This window comes from Lutra lutra, chromosome 14, assembly GCF_902655055.1.
Source record: "Lutra lutra chromosome 14, mLutLut1.2, whole genome shotgun sequence".
NCBI lineage: Eukaryota > Metazoa > Chordata > Mammalia > Carnivora > Mustelidae > Lutra > Lutra lutra.
The window spans coordinates 73,198,138-73,218,936 of record NC_062291.1 but is presented as its reverse complement, the minus strand read 5'-3'; the positions used below and the strand labels follow the sequence as shown (position 1 = coordinate 73,218,936).

Here is a 20,799-nt window from a genome sequence, read left to right as displayed (position 1 = left end):
CCTATCATTTTTCTTAATCCCGTGCTTGAGACATGGTAGGTGGTGTTTTAACGCCGCTCTGCTTTCCTTGTGCCCTGTAGGTGGCAGTCTGATCAAATAATTTCATGGGAGCCACTTGGCAAATCCCAGTGTAATGCTGTATTATCTACCCATCTATTAATAAGGCTATTTTTTAAGTAAAAAAAGGACTATTTTTCATATAAAGTAAGTTTTCATCAAAGAAAGATGAATTTTGAATGTGCTCAAAACTAAATATAAATCTGTCCCCAGCCTTTCCACAACTCACCAAATGGATTTAAACGCCCATGTGGTTCAATCCTAATGGGCTACAGTGATTTTTATACTTCTAATGATATTTTGAGAATTTGGAAGATGTTCACAGTACTGTAAATGGGATCTTTTCCCCCTATATTTTCTAACCCACTACTTCTGATGTGTAAGATAGCTATTGATTTCTGCATGTTTATTTTTGTGTGAAATCATACTCTATAGTACAAGTAGTATTACTATAAATACTCTTGCAAGTAATATACTTTTCTCTCTTTTTTAGAAAATAGCAATCAATTTCTTTTTTCTACTTTAAAAAAATGAAATGTAATTCTATTAAATGTAGCACTAAAGAGAAAGAGAAATGATTACATGCATGCTCTTAAAAAACTATTTCTAGGGGTACCTGAGTAGCTCAGTCAGTTGTGTCCAGCTCTTGTTTTAGGCTCAGGTCATATCTCAGGGAGGTGGGATGGAGCCCCACTTCTGGCTCTGGACATGTGGAGTCCGCTGATGTCTCTCTCTGCCTCTGTTCCCCCTCTCCTCCACGTGCTCATGTGCGTTCTCTCTCTCTCTCAAATAAATAAATTTTTTAAAAACTATTTCTATTAGTATGAAATTTTATATTCACTTAAAATTATTATTATTATTGTAGTTTAGAACTATAATCTAAAAGTACAACATAATCTTATAGTTTGTATTTGCCCATGAATGATATGACCTACAATTATAAAATGGCAGCACAATGGTCCTATTGTGTCTACATCCATGCCCCAAGCCCTACCTGTCCTAAGAATGCTTACTCTGATCACGGAGATCTGTCTTCTTGCAAAGCCAAAGGAAAAAGCATCTTCATGAAATCCACATTCCCAAGTAACTTATACCATTATTACATACTGTATTCTAGAGAAAAATAATTATAATTTATTTTGGATTTCAATGCAAGAGTGTTCCATTTTTTTCGTCAGAAAGCTACATCACTTTCTTGTTCCTACCATTATTCGTTATCTTTTGAGCTGTGTCAGCGGACTTAGCACTACACAAAACATGGGACACGGACCCTTCCCATATCTATTGTTGTGAAACCATTTCAGAATTAGAATCTATAAAATCATGAGTTTTGAAGATCGTACCTTTTGATATTTTAGTTCACAGACATTTCAATATGTGTTGATTTATAAGCTATAAAATGGAATTAAAGTGTAAATATTTATCAGAGAAGTAAGCTTTGCACTAGGTGGCACTGTTTGGTCATGGGTTATTTACACTGAATTTGACTAGCCAATGGTTTCCATATACTTTGCTGTATCTCAGTAGTTACTCCGCAAATATAAAATCCATTATAGTTTTGTAAGTATTTTTATGATTGTAAGAGTAATTTATTCTGTTAATGAAAAGATTGGAAAAATATAGGAAAGTATTTTAAAAATCATCTATAATCCCATATTTAGAGAATTTACACAATTTTTTTTCTCTAAAGTCCAGGTAGCTCTAAATAAGGCATAAGCTTTAGAGACAAACAAAGCCAGGTTAAAATCCCATCCCTTCCATTTATACTTACTTGATGCATTTTCAGGACAAAAACCTTAATCTCATTGAGTTTAATTTTTTTTTTTTAACTTGACTCCTCTTCTTCCTTTAGCTGCCATTCATTTCTTTTTCTTTCTTTTTTTTTTAAGATTTTATTTATTTATTTGACAGAGAGAGAGAGAGATCACAAGTAGGCAGAGAGGCAGGCAGAGGGAGAGGGGGAAGCAGACTCCCCACTGAGCAGAGGTCCTGGGCTTGATCCCAGGACCCTCAGATCATGACCTGAGCCGGAGGCAGAGGCTTAACCCTCTGAGCCACCCTGGTGCCCCTGCCATTCTTTTCTTTACCAAAGTCATGCACTGTCTTTATTTCTTACCTTCATTGCATTCCTCTACCCACTTCAAACTCACTCTGCCCTACAGTCTGAAACAACCCTTATTAAGGTCACTAATAACCTTCATTTTGTCAAATTCAGTGCACATTTCCTGTGTTCATCTCGTGCTCCCTCTCAGCAGCACTGTTGTCCTGAAGTCCAATAGTAATGGTACCTGACAGCTAATTATGTGTGGCTTTTTCCAATATCCAAGTTCTGTGAAGACATGTTGGTACCTTGAAATTCACCATGATGAGAGCGTTTACAGAAATCAGCAAATGCTGCAGATGAGAGCCATTCCCCGCCATGGCCATTTGTTAAACATTTACCCTCACACTGCCTGCAAATATGTGACCATTTTTCCCTTCACAGAATTCTCTTCTCTCCTGTTTACTCAATGCCACTATTCCTCATTTTCCTCCCAGCTCAGTTTTTCTATCTTCTCCTTTGCTGGCTTTTCCTCTATCCCATGGCTACATGTTAGCTTTCCTCAGGAGTCAGTCCTGGACCCTCTCTTCTCCCTTTCATACGCTACCTTCAAAAAATAATCTCACCAATTTCCATGTATTTAAATACTACCATTATGCTGATCGATTTCAGATTCGTGTCTGCAACCCAGTCCTCCAGTCAAAGGTCCGAACCCAAACATCAAGCTATCTATTTAAACTTGTCCTGAATGTCTCACAGACATTTCAAACTCCTGGCCAAAGTGAAGTTCCAGATTGAATTCCACAAACCTTTCCCTTGCTTGTTTTCTCCATCCCAAAAACCTCCATTTCAGTAAATGGAGCCTCAATCTTCTTGAGGACTCAGACATTATCCACGGTACTTCCCCATCCATCCTTGTGTCAAATCCAGCAGCAAATCCTGTCAATTCTGCTTGTAAAATATCTTTTGGCTCTTGTTTTTATCCCTCACTTCTCCTGCCATCACATCTGGAGCTGCTATTGTCTCTCAGCTCAAAGCCTGTAATGACCTCCAACTGATCTCCGAACTTCAGTTCTCCACCCCTCCCCCAGGACCATCTTCAGATAGCAGCAACAAGTCATGAACTGTAAATCTGATTACCATTTCCCTGCTTAAAATCTTTTTTTAAAAAATAAACATATAATGTGTTATTAGCCCCGGGGTACAGGTCTGTGAATCGCCAGGTTTACACATTTCACAGCACTCACCATAGCACATACCCTCCCCAATGTCCATAACCCTGCCACCCACTCCCGACCCCCCTCCCCCTGGTCACCCTCAGTTTGTTTTGTGAGATTAAGAGTCTCTTATTGTTTATCTCCCTCCCGATCCCATCTTGTTTCATTTATTCTTTTCCTACCCCCCACGCTGCATCTCCACTTCCTCATATCAGGGAGATCATATGATAGTTGTCTTTCTCCGATTGATTTATTTCGCTACCCGGCTTAACATCTTTAAGTGGTCTTTCATTACATTTAGTTTAAAAATCAAATTTCAGGTTTTTTAACTGGTCCCTGCTTACCTGTCCACCTTGAAGTGTGATCATTCAAGTTCACTCTGGTCTGCTCAAGCTCACAGTGGTTGGTGTCCTAGTCCTTGAACTGGCCAATCCCCCCTCCCTCCCCCGCCACACCCCCCCCCCAATACAGAACTTTTGTATGCCCACCCTTGTCTAAAATAATCTTTTCCTTGCTCTCTCTGTGATTAACTCCTACTGTTTCTTTAATGCTAAATCAATTTAAATCTACCTACTGATTGTTCTGATCTTTATCTCAGCCCTCTATTTATATCTTGGTTGAATGAATGAAGGAATCAACTTACATAAATAAGGATTTACCTTATAGAAATAGTGAAAGGAGGGTTAAAAAGTTCTTAGCCTAAGGCCTCATGCACAGTGGAGTTTAAATAAGTGGCAACTTTCTTGGAGGGAGGGAGACAACTATTTTAAAATTTCATTTCATTTCATTTTTAGCATTCCAGAGTGCAGAATAAAGATCCATGTCTGTCCTGAAGGTGGCAGTATGGAGACTCAGGAAACTCTCACTTGCTCCTTTCACAGATGGGTACCCTAACTTAAGCAGAGCATCCCTGGTATTTATGCCCTGAATTACTCACATGTACTTAGGAGACAGAGAGCTAGGATTGCTGAGAGGAATTGAAATATTTAAGGCAACCCAAGTAGTACAAGAAGGAAATGGCACCAATGAAAGTATTAAGCCATAAATACCTTTTGTTTTTCCTTGATCAAACACATATGGAAAGAGCATATTTGGATTTGGGCAATGTGATAAGTTAGACTGTGATAATAATATGCTCTAGTTTTATTATTACAAATTTAGTCAGTTAGCTTGCTATCAGAGAGTGCTGCAACTTTAATCTTATATTAAAAGTACAGCTTGTTTATCCTTACAGTGTGCAGCAAGAGTGTAAGGATAGAGCTGCATTAATTTTTTTTTAAGTACCTTAGAGAGTATTATCAACTTATTCTGCTAGGAGTAAATTCAAGTAAGATAAAATTTAAAATAACATTATAAATAATGTTTAAAATAACATTGTAAATAACATGTAAAATAATACAGTACTTGCATCCAATTTTAAAGCCATTTTAAAAAAGAAATACATTTAAATACTTGTTGGTTTTGTCTCATGAGAAGTGATTCTGATGCCACTAACAATCACTAGCCACTACCTCTGTGACTTTTCTGGAGTTGTGAGGGGTATGTGCACAGGGGAACCTCCAGGCAACTGCATACTGCTTTTAGCTAAATCCTCGGTCCTCATAGTCTCTGGTGTCTTGCTCTCATCTTCCTTAGGGGACTAGAGCAGAATTTTCCAGAACTGTTCACTCCATTCTCTCTTAACCCTGAACTGTCTGCTGTCCAGTGTGGCCTTTCAAGGGTAAAGGGACGTGCCCTTGGGTTGTCTTACCATACAGGTCAGAAAATATAGAAAAAAGAAACTCAAGAGGAGAAAGAAAGCTTTGACCCACTTTATTTTTTCCCCCACAGAAAACTCACTTCCTTCTGGCCTGCCTATTCCTTTTTCAGGAAACCCATTGTATGTTCTCAAGGACTCTGTTTGTACAACAACCTACATCAAAACCCTTTCTTCCTGAAGATGAAGTGGTTAAGAGGGAAGGCTTGGGCTTTCCTTCATGTGTCAGAGTGACGGTGTTTATATACAGAATTGATTTCTTGGAAACACAGCAGCCTCAAGCCCTTTTATCTGTGAATGACAAAGTAAAATTTACAGTCTCACTGGAAGGCCTCTGTCTGTTGCCATTTTTAAAAAAATGTTAACACAATCTTCCTCCCCAGCAATTTTATTTCTTAGTGTTTTTTCTAGACCTATTTGCAAACAATTGTAAAGAGACACATTCTAGGATATTCAGTTGCAACATTATATGTAACGAGTGATGTCAGAAACAAAGGAAAATGGTTAACTAAACTATAATACTATGGAATGTATCCATACTATGCAGCATTTCATAAAAATGAAATAGAGCTACAAGTACTGATATGGAAACCTGCAGCGATCTATAGGAAACTATTTCCCTGTGTTTATGTACATGTATACACAATATATATCTGTATGTAAGCAAATTAAAATGGGTCTAGAAGGATACCCACCAAACAAACAGCAGTGAGTACCTCTGCAAAGAAATCTGGATTTGGGTGGAAGTTAGATTAAAGTGGACTTTTTGCTTTGTTTTTTAATTCTTCACAATATGAAAGTACTAATGTACTGTTTAGATAATGAACATTTAAGAGAAAGAGACAAGAGAGAAAGGAAGGCAAGAAAATTAATTTAATTTTATGGCCCCTGGAACCAGAGAATCTATGTTTAGGTTGTAGCCTGCTACTTATTTAACCTCTCTGTGCTTCAGATTTTTTTCTCTGTAAAATGGGCCTAAAAAGAGCACCTATCTCAGAAAGTGATTGTAAAGATGAAATAAGATGATGTGTGTAAAATGCTTAGCACCTAGTATGAGTTATGTAAGTGTTAGCTAGGATTATTGATTATGTAAAGAATAAATCATTAGTTATCCCACTTTAGTCAGAGGGAAATTATTTCTTTCTTCATATTTTGGCACCGATGAGACCTCAGGAAATGTACCTGAAAAAAATCAATGTCAAACAGCCTTGGAGATGAGGCTTTTAATGGCTTTGCTGTTATCTAGTCATCTGGATCAAAATGCATTATGGCACACTGGGAGAGAGTACAGTTCCATCAACATTAATGCCAACCCATTGCACTGGGTGTTAGAGACAAAAAGACCAAAAAGGCAAATTTTTTTTAAGGATCCCATTCTGTGTGATGGGGGTGTGGTGGAGGGAAGAATCAATCAGTAAACAGATCATTTCAACACAACATAGCTCTGTGATAGGAATACAGAACAATGAATAGAGTTACAGGAGAAAGGAATGGCTAGAAAGACAGGAAGCTTCTAGCAAGAGGTGATGATTCTAGAAGGATGAGGAAGAGTTACCTATGAAAATAAGGAAGAAATTGGGGATTCCAGGCAAAGGAAACATCATGATTTATCTGAGGGGACTACAGTAGTTCGGTATCATTGTAATATGTATATGTTTTTATATATGTGTATGTGTGTTTGGGTGGCTAATGGAATGGGGAAGAATCATCGGGAGAAGTAAAGATTAACAAGTTTGGAAATATAGTGACAAATGAAGGTGGTCTTAATTCTGTAGTATTGCAGTGGAAAGATTACTGAAAACAACCTGCCTATTCAGACAGGTTAGGGGATTCTATGTAAGAGGTCTCAACTTTGACAAATAACTTTTGAAGAAATATTACAGGTTGATGTCTGACTTCTGCTTCTAGGGAAAATATAATAAGGCATCAAAAGCCAGTGTTCTTCCTACAACAGCTAGGGAAAAAAGAAGTAAGTTACAAAATTCATAGTTTAAAGACATCAAAGAGCAATGGACCCAGTAAGACTATAAGAACTAAAATTCCAGGGACGCCTGGGTGGCTCAGTGGGTTAAAGCCTCTGCCTTCGGCTCAGGTCATGATCCCAGGGTCTTGGGATCGAGCCCCGCATCGGGCTCTCTGCTCAGCGGAGAGCCTGCTTCCCTTCCTCTCTCTCTCTCTGCCTGCCTCTCTGGCTACTTGTGATTTCTGTCTGTCAAATAAATAAATAAATAAAAATCTTTAAAAAAAAAAAAAAAGAACTAAAATTCCAGAGAGGGAAGATCCCTTCCTAAATGAGCTGATAATCTCTGGCCATTTTATCCCCTGGAGATATTTGTCAGTTCTAGGTGAGGACTAAGAATCAGGCATGGCCTAGGAAGAGGAACCTCTCCATGGAAAAGAGAAACTAGTGAAGCTTTTTTAAATGATTGTGTGGTGCTGGCTTGACAGATTGTAAACTAGTTTAGAACTGAACGCAAAGGAGCATTTGTTGATTCCTGGATGCTAGAGGACTTGGCTAGGAGCTTCTGAAAGGCAGAATGAAATATCCTAGTTTCACAGAATGTGGGAGACAAAGTCCTCCCAGAAGGAGAGATCCTGGCACAAATATATAGTCAGTTATCCCCTTGAAACATTTGCTAAATTTTGAAGGTACATGGGGTCAGAAGGCAAAAAGCTAAACGCAAAACCTCTAAATGACAGAACTGACTCTGAAGAACTAAAGAGATAGAGACCCAGGAGGCTCTCAATCAAAAGGCAGGAGGGTCACACCTGAGGAATAGGGACAAAGATATCCCTATTTTGGTTGAGGTCCTCTGCCTATTTAATGGAAGATGACACCATCTGCAGCCTCTGGATTCCTATATACAAAGTCTGGCATACGATAAAAATTAAAAATGTATGAAAACATAGGAAAATACAGCCAATAATCAAGAGAAAAAATAGACAATACAAGCAAAGTCACAGATGATGATGTATTACAGTTAACTGACAAGGACTTTAAATATGATTAACAAGTTAACAAAAATATGGAAAAATGAATAAAAATACAGAGAAGTCCAACAGAAAATTAGAATCTATGAAAAGGATTCAAATGCATATTCTAGAAATGAAAAATGTATGTGAATTTAAATACGCTTCAGATGAGTTTGACAAGACAAAGCAAAGTGGAGTTAGTGAATTTGAGGACAGGTCAACAGAAATCATCCAAATTGAAATCTACAAAGGAAAAGTTATGAAAGAAAAAGAACAGGGCATTGAGACGTGTGGAACACAGTGGTCTAAAAACAGTCTAGCTTACATATGAGAGAGAGAGAGAAAGAAAGAGAGAGAACAGAAATAGAGCAGAAGAAATTTGTAAAAAAAAAAAAATTAACCCAAAGATTTATAAAAAAGACTACTGAACCCCAAATAGGGTAAAGGAAAAGAAAATCACACATAGGTATGTCATAGCCAACCTGGTGATAACTGAAAAAGGTAAAAACAAATCTTAAAAGTAGGAAAAAGACATTCTCTTTCAAAGAAACAACAGTAAGACTAATTGCAGTCTTCGGGGCACCTGGGTGGCTTAGTGGGTTAAAGCCTCTGCCTTCGGCTCAAGTCATGATCCCAGGGTCCTGGGATCAAGCCCTGCATCGGGCTTTCTGCTCGGCGAGGAGCCTGCTTCCCTCTCTCTCTCTCTCTCTGCCTGCCTCTCTGCCTACTTGTGATCCCTATCAAAAAAAAAAAAAAAAAAAAAAAGACTAATTGCAGTCTTCTCAAAAGAAACCATGGGAAAAGATGGTGGAATGACATCTTTATATTGGTGAAAGAAAAAAAAATGTTATGTAAGGTGTCACTAATGATCTTTCTTGCACCAAATATGAATTTGTTGTCCACCATCTCATACTTATGACTATCTATAGGCCCTCTGAAACTCTCTTCAGCACTCTGAGTTACTTGGGTTCACACCCTCCGAATATTACATAATTTGGGACTTTGCAAATGTGTGACATAAAGATCAACCCTATCAGCTATATCAGGTTGTAGACTGGAGCTCTATAGTCCTTTCAGGTCATGTCCACCTTTGTACTCTATGGGCTGGACTCTGTAATCAAATCATAGAATCACTGTGATCTTCTCATCAGGAGTTGACATTGCTTTAACCCTATTAGCAAGAGCTTTCTGCCTGTAGATCAGGAATATTACTTGTATTAGAAGCTTTTATTCTAATTTTCTAAACAAGTAATGTTGATTTTCAGTGATTAGGAACATTTGTGTGAGAGAAAGAGAGAGAATATGCATGTGAACAGAGGGGTAGAGGGACAGAGGGAGAGAGAGAATCCCAAGCAGGCACCACACGCAGAACTGAGCCAGACGAGGGGCTGGATCTCATGACCCTGAGATCACAAGGAACCTAAATGAAGAGCTGGGTGCTGAACCAACTGAGCCACCCAGGTGCTGCAGACCAGGAACATTTTCTATTAAAAACATCTGATTTGGAGTTTAGTCACACACTCTAGACCAGGATTTTTTTTTTTTTTCCAAGTTACTTACGAATTTCCTGTGCTTGGGGTGTGAAGAGAGATGGAAGAGTTAAGTCAGTTCAGTGTTATAAGCAGCAATGCCATCCTTGGGCTGTTGATCCCTTTGGTGTGATTTAACGTATCCAAATAATGACTGAGAGGGTTTGTCAAATGTGTGTCTTCAGCACTCCTATAGATTTGTCGTAAGTGAAGCAGAAGAGCGAGAACTTCTGGTGGCTAACGTGTCCTTGCTGGCCTATCTATGGTTTAGAATGAGCATCCAGTTATATATTGTTTGGGTGCCCTGCCCCTCTTCTGAAACTAAGGAGATCCTAGCCGGCAGCAGAGGCCTAATCCCTGATGGTTAGAATTAGCCAATTGCCACTCCCCATCCCTCAAATGTCCCGTTCAGCATCCATATCCCTTCTTAGGCTGCGTGCATACCTTGCTTCTTGTTGTGGCCATTTTTTTTCCCCCTTTAAGGGCCATAGTCCCTGGAGTGGGTGCCTTTGGACAGCTTGTAGTTTTTTGCCCGACTCCTGCTAGAGAATACCATTTTTTCTTACCTCTGCCTTCATTCCCTTGTATTGATTTCTTTTAATGACAGAACTCACATCTGAAATAGTTAACATCTCCACTCTCTTGCTGGCCCTCACATCTAAATTAAAGGCCCTTCAAGTTTCATGTTCTGGCCTGGATCTGGACTCACTTACTCATTCCTCTGTTTTGACTTTATCTCTCCATTCTTGGCCCAGTTTTTCTCTCTCTAATTTCCCCCAACTTGCTTCCAACTTGTGCGCAACTTTTCCAGCACGCTGCATCACCAGACTCAAACCGTCTGCTTCAGACTAACAGTTTCTCTATGTTAGGCCCCCCACACACTGGAAAGTAAAGCATTTACTATTTACTGAAGGACAGAATAGATCCCATTCAGAGCACAATTCCCAAGAAACTGGCTGACATCAAACACAGCAGTATGTTTCACATCCAAATAGCCATTTTAAGCACGAGATCACTTAAATTTCTGAAACATGGGCACAGCTGGAGGCTGAAGTGAAAGGAACAGAGATTCTAGAAGGAAGTAGTAGACAGGTTGACGTCTTCACTCATTAGTTCAGGAGCTCCCTAGGTGAAAATTAGGACTCTACTGGGAGTGTAGAGGGGTAGGACCCACAAAAAGTGCCCATTACTAACCAAGCAAATAATTACCCTTTGTCCAATGATCTATATTAAAAAGTTCTTTCACACACATGATTGCACTTTCCTCTTCCAATAACCTTGTGAAGTGAATATTGTTTCTATTATGTGCATTTTTAATTCATTTTTTTAAAGCAGGCTCCACACCCAATGTGGGGCTCAAACTTACGAGCTCAAACTTGGGCTCAAACCCAAGATCAAGAGTTGCATGCTCTACCGACTGAGCCAGCCAGACCCCCCTATTATGTACATTGTGAACCCAGCAAATAATAGCTAACTTTATGGAGTACTTGCCATATGTCTGATTATGGTGATATATTTAGCCTTCATTACCTCTTTTCATTAAATATCTCAAAGAGGGAGCAACTATTTTTCAGATAAGGAAATCTGAGGCTTACAGAGGTTGTGCTTAAGGATGCAGAAATAGCAAGTGAGAGAGCCAGGATTTAAAAATCCTAAGCAATTAATCATTAAGTTTGAAAGTTAAATGACTTACAAGGTCTCCCAGCCAGGAAGTTTAGGACTTGAGTTGAGCCCAGACCTTCTGGTGATTTATTTCAAAAGAGCTTTATTCATACACCGTACAATTCACCCATTTAAAATGTAAAATTCACTATCTTTTTGTGTGTCCACAGAGTTGTATGTCTGTTTTAGTCAGCTCAGGCTGCCGTCACAAAATACCACAGACTGGGTGGCTTATGTGGCAGAGATTATTTTTCTTACTGTTCTGAAGACCAAGTCCAAGGTCAGGTACCAGCATGGTTGATTTCTTTTTTTTTTTTTTAAGATTTTATTTATTTATTTGACAGACAGAGATCACAAGTAGGCAGAGAGTCAGGCAGAGAGAGGGAGGAAGGAAGCAGGCTCCCCGCTGAGCAGGGAGCCCAATTCGGGGCTCGATCCCAGGACTCTGGGATCATGACCTGAGCCGAAGGCAGAGGCTTTAACCCACTGAGCCACCCATGCGCCCCCCAGCATGGTTGATTTCTGCTGAGGGCTCCCCTCCTGGCTGATGCATGGGATTCTTCTTGCTGTGTCTTCACATGGTAGGAGGAAAGAAAGAGAGATAGCAAACTCTCTGGTGTTTCTTATTATAAGAGTACTTATCCTATTGTAAGGAGTCTACCCTAATGCCTCATCTAAACCTAATTATCTCCCAAAGGCTCCCTGTCCAAATATCAGCACACTAGAGACTAGAACTTTAACATCTATTTTGAGGGGGACACAATTCAGTTCACAATACCTCACTTCTCAGGTCAGGGGCCAAACAGTAGCCTGTTAAGTGTCCTTTCTCCCAATCAATCCAAACTCTCTAGAAAGAGAACTGGATTGGCCCACTCTGGATCAAGTCTTTACATCGGACCTGTCCCTGTGGCCAAGCAGAGACTGCTATATCACTGAGTTATAGTGTGGTTTAAAGAATTCTCTTATTTTAAAAAATAGTATTTACCATGCAAGTATGTATCCCTAGATGATACATTTCCTAGTATGGCTTGTTTTTAACATTCTGTTTCTGCAGTTCAACCATGTTGTCGGGTACAACTGTGATGCATGCATTATCATAAATGTAGTATATTTCAATATGTGAGTGAACCAACCCTGTTTTAGATACCTTCAAATTTTCTGGTTCTTTCTTCAAATGTGTCCAGGCTACTGATGAACTCACCGAAGAAAGTCTCATCTCATCACATCTAGATATATCTAGCATTTCCATGCCACTTTTCTTATTGTTTCTGTCTTGTTGCTGAAATTCCCCATCTCTTTGTATGTGTTTTCTGTCCTTCTTTTGCGTGAGATCCAGATTCATAGTTACTTTAAAGCCCTTGTCTGGTCGTTATGAAACCTGGGTTATGTCTGAGTCTGGTTCTATTGGATTCTACTTGGTATCATTTTCTTTCTCCCTAGAGAACTTTCTTCAACATTCTTAGTACAGGTCTGCTAGTGATGCATTTCCTCAGCTTTTGTTTGTTGAAGAAAGTTTTTAATGTTATTGACGAATACTTTTGCTGGATATAGAAGTCTAGTTTGAGAGGTTTTTTTTTTTTCTTTCAGCACTTAAAAAAGTCTTTCCATTGTCTTCTTTATAGCATAGTTCTGTAAAGAAATCTATTCTGATTCTTTGTTGCTCTGCATGTAGTTTACCTTTTTATTCTAACCACTTAAATGATTTTCTCTTTGCTGCTGGTTTCCAGCAATTTGTGGGGCACCTGGGTAGCTCAGTCCATTAAGCATCTAGCTATTGATTTCAGCGCAGGGCATAATCTGAGAGTTGTGAGATTGAGCCCCATGTCAGCTTCACACTCAGTGGAGAGCCTGCTGGAGACTCTCTCTCTCTTTCCCTCTCACATTCTCTCTATGCACTTCCCCCGACTCTCCCTCTCTCTCTAAAATAAATAAATAAATAAATCTTAAATTAAAAAAAAAAGAGTCCCATGCTCTTTTGACTGAGCCAGCCAGGTGTCCCCAGTCCATAGCCTCTTTTAAACATCTGCTCTACCTGTAGTTAAAAATCTCTTTCAGTTTCTAATATTGTTCATTTATGCCTTCTTTTTTTTATCTTAATCAATTTCACTAAATGTTATATACTTCTTAATCTTTTAAAAGAACCAATTTTTTATCCTGCTTTTCATTTCAAGTGTGTTAACATTTAGTTGGATTTGTCTACATGTAAACAAATATTTTTCTCTCATTCTTCTATCTCACACCTATTAACAGGGATCATTTCCTTTTATATACTTACGTTTTATATATAAATAAAACATATAATTACTAAAGTAATTTCTATTATATTTCTATTATATTATATTTCTATATTTCTATTATATATATAATAGAAATTACTTTAGTGGAAAAATCATTATTTGTGTAATCTTAAAGTACCTTTATTTTGCCCTTATTTTTTTTAAAAGATTTTGTTTATTTATTTGACAGACAGGGATCACGAGTAGGCAGAGAGGCTGGCAGCGGGGGTTGGGGGGGGCGGAAACCATCTCCCTGTCAAGCAGAAAGCCTGATGTGGGGCTCAATCCCAGGACCCTGGGATCATGACCTGAGCTGAAAGCAGAGGCTTTAACACACTGAGCTACCCAGCGCCCCTTGCCCTCATTTTTGAAAGGTATTTTTCTTGTTTATGCAATATTAAATGGCTAGTTATAGTCTAATCAGAATTTCATTGTCTTCTGGTTTTCATCATTCCCATCAAGAAGTCTGTTGTCAGTCTGTTATCTCTTTGTAGGCTATGCTTTTTCTCTTAGTCTGCTTTTCAGGTCTTTTCTTTGTTTTTAGTGTTGTTCAGTTTAAGACAATGTGATTTTTATTCATCCTGCTTAATATATGTTCTATTTCCTTTATGGATTTATGTCTTCTTATAAACTTCTTAGCTGTTTTTTCTTCAAATGATGTCTCTCTTCCACATTTTCTATTCTTATAGGTCTCCTATTAATTATAATAATGTATTATACATTAGATCTCATCCTTTTCTCCATATAGCTTAATCTTTCTTGTATTATCCATGTCCTTATATTTCAGAGCTGTATTCTTAGTAATATTTAATATCTACCTTCCATTTCAGTAATTATTTCTTTTTTCCAACAAATTTTTTGTTTTACCTAGCCACTGAATTTTTTAAAAATTCTAACTGTTGATATTTTAAATTTTTATTTGGCTCTTTTTGAAGTTTACTTGGTCATTTTTTATAGTCTCATGTGATTTATATCTTTATCATTTTATTTTATTGCCTTATGTATTTCATCTCTTTTTAAAAAATTTTTAAATTAAAAAAAATTTTTTTTTTAGAAAGAGTGTGTGTGTGTGAGCAGAGACAGTCAAAGGGATGAGAAAGAGAATTTTACGCAGGCTCCATGCTCAGCACAAAGCCAGATGCAGGGCTTGATCTCAACAACCCTGAGATCATGACCTCAGCTGAAATCAAGAGTTGGTTGCTTAACCAACTGAGCCATTCAGGTGCCCTGTGTATTTGGTAATTTTTTATTATGACCTCATTTTTGGTTGATCATCTGTGGAATCCAGGGGGTCTAAATTGAGAATGCTTTTATCAAAATAGGATTTTTGTTTGCTTCTCTTGGGAGCCAAGGATGCTACTGATGTGGAATCATTTTAGCCCCTTTTAGTAGCCTGGCTTAATGAAGAGTCTTAGGTCTAGCCTCTTGAGCTTGTATGTTAGAATGCAAATGTCTGGGGGCTCCTGGGTGGCTCAGTGGGTTAAAGCCTCTGCCTTAGGCTCAGGTCATGATCCCAGGGTCCTGGGATCGAGCCCCACATCGGGCTCTCTGCTCCTCGGGGAGCCTACCTCCTCCTCTCTCTGCCTCCTCCTCTCTCTGCCTGCCTCTCTGCCTACTTGTGATCTCTGTCTGTCAAATAAATAAATTAAAAAAAAAAAAGAATGCAAATGTCTGTGAGGACAGGGACTTCATCTAATTGTTTGCTATACCTTCCTCATTGGCTATTACATGGTATACATTACAAAGGTATTTGCTGAAAAGTCACTGAGCAGCTCAGCCTGCCTTTTTTTTTTTTAAACTTGAAGTTATGCAAAAAGCAGAATTATTGTCATGTTACTTATGAGAAATTTAGGTTCAGAGTGAAAAATGATAGTGAGTCAGTAGCTAGAAAGCTGTGGGAGTAAAAATCCATATTCACACATTTAAAAAATCAATAAGGAAGATGGTTAGCAGAGGCAAGATGAGTGGGGAATGGGTGAAATAGGTGTTGGGGATTAAAGAGACAACCATCGTGACGGCAGCTGAGTAATGTATAGAAGTGTTGAATCACTATATTGTACACCTGAAACCAATATAACACCGTATGTTAACTATACTGGAACTAAAATCTTAAAAAATAAAGAACAGAAATTACTGATAATATACACTGAATTTCCTTCCATTAGACGTTGAAAGGGTATTTTTGGCAAGAGTCAAATAATAACTTATCTTTTTTCAAACACAGACTGAAATGTGTTTTTTCCCTTTGGTCTATATAAACTCCTTTTTATAATTTCAACCAACAGAATATATATTTTATGACTTCAAAAACTGGCACTGAGGGGGCCTGAGTGGTTTAGTTGGCTAAGTGTCTGACTCTTGATTTCACCCTAGGTCATGATCTCAGGGTCTTAAGATGGAGCCCTGTGTCAGGCTCCGTGCTGTTTGTGGAAGCCTGCTTAAGATTCTCTCTCTCCCTCCCTCTGTCCCTTCCTCCACTCACTCAAAGGGTAAGTGCACATTCTCTCAAAAAAAGTGCAACCAAGTACACACTCTCCCAAGCAAGTGCACGGTCTCTCAAAAAAAGTGGCACTTGATTTTTCTCTTAAAATTCTTTGTACCTTACAGTTTGTTTTTACAATGATTTGCTAAGTATTACCAGTTATTTTAGATGAGAAATTTGCCAGGATGTTAAGCTACTAACAGGAACTTGGTTGCTCTATGGTTGGAAGAATTAGTTTTAGATTTCTAAGATTATAGGAAGAGATTCAGGATGACATGATTGACCTTAAAAGGTATTTCAAAGTATCATAACTCCAAAATATACGTAAATCATATATATTTTATTTTTTAAGATTTTATTTATTTATTTATTTGAGAGAGAGAGCACAAGCACAGAGAGGGGTGGAAGGAGAGGGAGAGCTGACTCCCCGATGAGCAGGGAGCCCGACTTCGGACTCGATCCCAGGACCCTGGGATCATGGCCTGAGCTAAAGATAGACACTTAACTGAGCTACTCAAGCACCCCAAATCATATATATTTTAAAATCTGAACTGCTATATAACCCAAAGGCTAATACTAAACTCATAGGAAAACTTTCTTTAGTCAGAGATAATCTTTGACAGCAAACTTAGAATTTCCCAAGCTTCCAGTCAATCAGGTCCTGAGTACTAACTGTGTGCCTAACAGTATTGTGTAAGGTGTCCTATTTCAGACTTATAATTATATACAGGAGTGTGTTAGTCTTTTATTAGGTCCTTAAGGTTAAGAGTAATATCTGTTCATTGAGGTCTTTGCACCATACCTGTATTTCTGGTGTGAGATTCTAAGGACCAGAGCTGTTGTGGCAGTTGGAGAAAAGGACTGGATATTAACTAAGGGATTAAGGTAGAAAAACACACTATTTTGGGACCTCCCTATCTTATGAGTATGCTGTCTGGTATAAAAATATTCTGTAATATACTTCCAGAACAAATTCAATTCAACAAAACTACCCAAGTCTCTGATTTCAAGAAACTTAACAACAGTTGGGGAAATAGGAAACATATATAATAAAACCATTCAATAGCAATACGCAGGACTGTATTAAGTAAAAATAGGTGGTTCTGAAAATACAGACTACAGAAGCTGAGCGAATGAGGAGATCACTGTGGGTTAGGGTAGCTGGAGAACACTTGGGGAGGAGGCGATGTATACGTTAATTTGTGTAAGAAGAAGGGCATTTGGGAAGAGCAATGAGAATGAGCAATGGGGATGAGGGAGATGATATCATGATGTTACTGAGAAACAGGGGACAGTGTTCTGTCTACAACAGAGTGTTTCCTTAGGGAGTAGCTAGAGATGATGTTGGAGAGGTAGGAGGGGATAGATTACAGAAGACTTGAAAATCTCTGTAGCCCAGAGCGCTTGGGTGGCTCAGTGGGTTAAGCCTCTGGCTTGGGCTCAGGTCATGATCCCAGAGTCCTGGGATTGAGGCCCACCTCAGGCTCCCTGCTGAGCAGACAGCCTGCTTCTCCCTCCATCTCTCTGCCTGCCTCTCTGCCTACTTGTGATCTCTGTCAAATGAATAGATAAAAATCTTTGTAGACCTTCAGCTCCATGTAGGCATTCCTATCTTATTCACAGGTATAACTCTAGTACGTCACCATACAGAATGGTACATAGTATATTTCAATGAAATTCTGTTGAATGGATTCATTGTGTAGATGAAGACACTTTGAATGTTGAGGCTTTGTCTGGAGATCAATGGGAATGCACTGGAGGTTTTGGAGTATGAAGATGCCGTAGTATAAATAGTGTTTTAGGAAAACTGTTCTCAAGGTTATAGTCAGAATGACCTGGAGGAGTGGAGACCAGGTGTGGGGAGAGCAGCTGTGCTATTCGTGTAATCATCCATTGGGTCAGAAGGGTTAATAATGGACTGAGGATAGCTGGAAAGAAGAGTTATTTTGAGACTGAACCAACTGGATTGTGATTTATTGGCAAGTTTTTTGCCTAGAATCCAGCAAAAAAAGATGTTGTCATGATGGATAAATGAGTTAATTTTTGTAGTTGGTAGTTGAATTTGAGAATTTCAGGTTTCATTATTGATCTCTTATCTTGTAATTCCTTCCCCCATCTGAATATTTGATTAGGCTTTCTTTGATGATGCTCAATTATCCACCAATTTATTATTTTTTTTCTAGAGCTATTATGTTCACCTGTTCTTCAAATACTTCTGGCTTGTCAGACCAATTATACATATCAGGATGGATCTGGAAAGTGGCTACATAGGAAATAACTAGAATATATGTTGTGAGCGTGTATAGAGGAGTAGCTGACAGAAGGGAATGAGTGTGAATTCCTCAAATTTGGAATCCTTCCACCCGTCTTACAGGTTAAGTAAGGTACTGTGATTGCTCTCAAAGCTTAGAATCGCACCTCTTCAGTTCATGATTTCTGGATCTGGTGGTTTTTGCTGTCTTGCTTACTACCATCAATGCTCTACCTTCAAGGTTTATATTCTGGACACCAAAAGACCGTTTTTGTATTTTCTCATTTTCACCCTGGTATATAGAAAAAGTGGATTTGTTTGCAGTGCTCGCCCCCTGTCTCCAATCCAGCCCCGCTCTGACACTTCCGAGTAGAAACAATGAATCAAACGAGTCTACAAGCATCCGTTGAGTGTTGCCTCAAGACGCCAAGCCAAGCGGGCTCAGCCCTGCTCTGCAGGGTTTTACCTCAAAGGTCGCTGAAGTCCAGTCCCGCCCATCCCACCCAGGCGACTTCGAAGGGGCTCGCTGGTCGCTAATTTTGCTTTGACCGCCGAGCGTGAGCTGCCCGAGGCCTTCTTCCCACTGAGGTCCAAGCCCCCTGAGGCAGTCGTGGTCTTCCTCGGTGGTCAAGGGCATTACTTAGGGGAGGGAGCAAAACGGCTCTTTCTTGCTTGCTTTCTCCGGGACCAGAGCGGGAGGCTGGAAAAGCCACTAATAATAGCACCAATATTATTAATAATTATTTTAAATTAAGGATCCCAGTGGGGGGACGGGAGGACGCAGACCCTCACCGCACGCCCCACCTAGCTCGGGGACAAAAGCCCCGCCTGGCGCGGCAGCGGAGCGGGCGGCACGTCCCCGGCGGCCGCTGGACAGGGTGGGCCCGGCCGGGGCGGGGGAGGCGGGGGAGGCCCGGGAGCCGGGGGAGGCCGGAGAGGCGGGCCCCGCCCAGCGCGGGCCGCGGGCTGTCAGCGTTGCCGCGCCCAGCGGCGGGTCCCCGCGGTCGCAGCGTCCCCGCCTGCCTGCCGCGCTGCGCCCAGCGGGCAGCCAGGTGTCCTGCGGGCGGCGTCCCCGCGCTGCCAGCCGCCTCCCCACGGCGGACGGCGGGCGCGTGTGCGCTGGTGTGCGTTTCGGAGATATTTTCCTCCCCACGCCCTGCCTGGTTCCTCCTCTGCCCTCTCCGCTTCGGCTCCTGCTGCCTGAACCATGTCCACAAGGGGTGAGTGGGGACCAGGTGGGCACCGTCCCTCGACCCCGTGCCAGGCCCCGCGGGGCAGGGCGCAGACCAGGGCGGGCCGGGCAGGTGCGGAAGGGCGAGGGGCTGTGGGAGTCGCGCTGGCCCCAACCCGGCCTGAAACTTTGGCAGGGGGTCCCTGGGCTCTGGGCGACTGCGGGTGGGGGGGGGCGGTAGAAGGAAGCCCTCGCCCTTGACCTTGATCCCCGGATGTGGGCGAAACCTGAGGGCCAAGGTCGGTGCCTGGCTCACCTGTGCAAGCCTGACGGCTGGGCTGGGAGAGCGTGGGGGATGGGCTTCCCGTTGCGCGTCCTGCTGAGGAGCCGCCTGAAGGGCTGTCCAGGAGAGAGGAAGAGGTATTTTTTTCCTCCTTCTTGTTACCATTTTGCAGCTTGGTTATGGAAGGAATCCAGGGCTTGATGCAGTAGGATTTAAAGCTGCAGTGCTTATACCCCATTAAAAAAAGTAAATTCCCTCACTTGTACTCCTCTTAGCATTAATCTTCATCTCCCACCCATTTTCTTTCTGGAGTGAAACAATTACTGCAGGTAAAACTGGGTGAAAGTAAAAAAAAAAAAAAAAAATTAAAAAAATTCCAAATTGCTTTTCAGGCAAGAGTGAAGGGAATGTATTTCTTGCCATCTGGAGCCAGTGGTGATGCTGGGGAGAGTGGGTTAGTCATAGCTCAGTGGCTGCTACTATGAGTGAAATATTAAAGAGATCAAGTCATTGTGCAGTTTGCTAGCAATTAAAATGAGCGACTTGGTTGCTTTGCCATAAGTGTTTAAGGAAAATATTGATTTTCTTTAGAAAGAGTATTTGCAAAGCAGTAAGTACCACCCCTTTTGATACCCTAAAACTTGTAAGAGGAGTTGCAGAGTTGTTTTTGTGTCTTTTTTTTTTTTTTTTTTTTTTACTCTGAAGGGTTAACCCGGCTTTTGGAGTGGGGCAGTTAAGGAATTTAATAACATCTGTTGGATAATTTAGTGCTGCTTTCCAGGGTTCACTCTGGGGCATGTAATGAATAGACTAATTTCTTATGTTTAGATTTCTTTTGAAGGAAACTGGTCTTTGTTGATATGGCAATATGGTTGATAGGTTCCATACCTGGAAATGGGGTGGGAAGGGCTAGGTGGAATGACAGAATGTACATTTGTAAATACTGGGCTCCAGAGCTGACATGAGGCCCCAAGATACTACCTGCCTGATGTTGCCTAATGAGTAGTTATTAAAGAAAGATAAAAGAGGGTGGAACAGATATGATTCTAGCGGTCTGGGTGTGTGTATGGGATCATCCAAGCGGCTCCAGCTGTATAATCC

At 40.4% G+C, this 20,799-nt stretch overlaps 1 protein-coding gene and 1 long non-coding RNA gene across 5 annotated transcripts in view; both read left to right on the top strand.

The window, feature by feature from the left end:
* LOC125084270 (uncharacterized) overlaps positions 1-19,064 on the top strand; it is a 31,385-nt gene extending 12,321 nt beyond the window's left edge. The window contains exon 5 of one of the 4 annotated variants that reach the window (XR_007122576.1): positions 18,177-19,064. This is a non-coding gene — a long non-coding RNA (uncharacterized LOC125084270). Of the gene's footprint in view, positions 1-5,145; positions 6,054-11,557; positions 11,640-18,176 lie in introns of those variants that run through there. The other 3 variants (XR_007122575.1, XR_007122574.1, XR_007122573.1) reach the window with 3 other exon arrangements.
* A 164-nt stretch (positions 19,065-19,228) lies between these two features.
* ABLIM1 (actin binding LIM protein 1) overlaps positions 19,229-20,799 on the top strand; it is a 303,053-nt gene continuing 301,482 nt past the window's right edge. Inside the window, exon 1 of the mRNA XM_047701373.1 lies at positions 19,229-19,464. Within this exon, the coding sequence (XP_047557329.1) occupies positions 19,452-19,464 (13 nt within the window). The 5' untranslated portion in view covers positions 19,229-19,451. The remainder of the gene's footprint in view (positions 19,465-20,799) is intronic.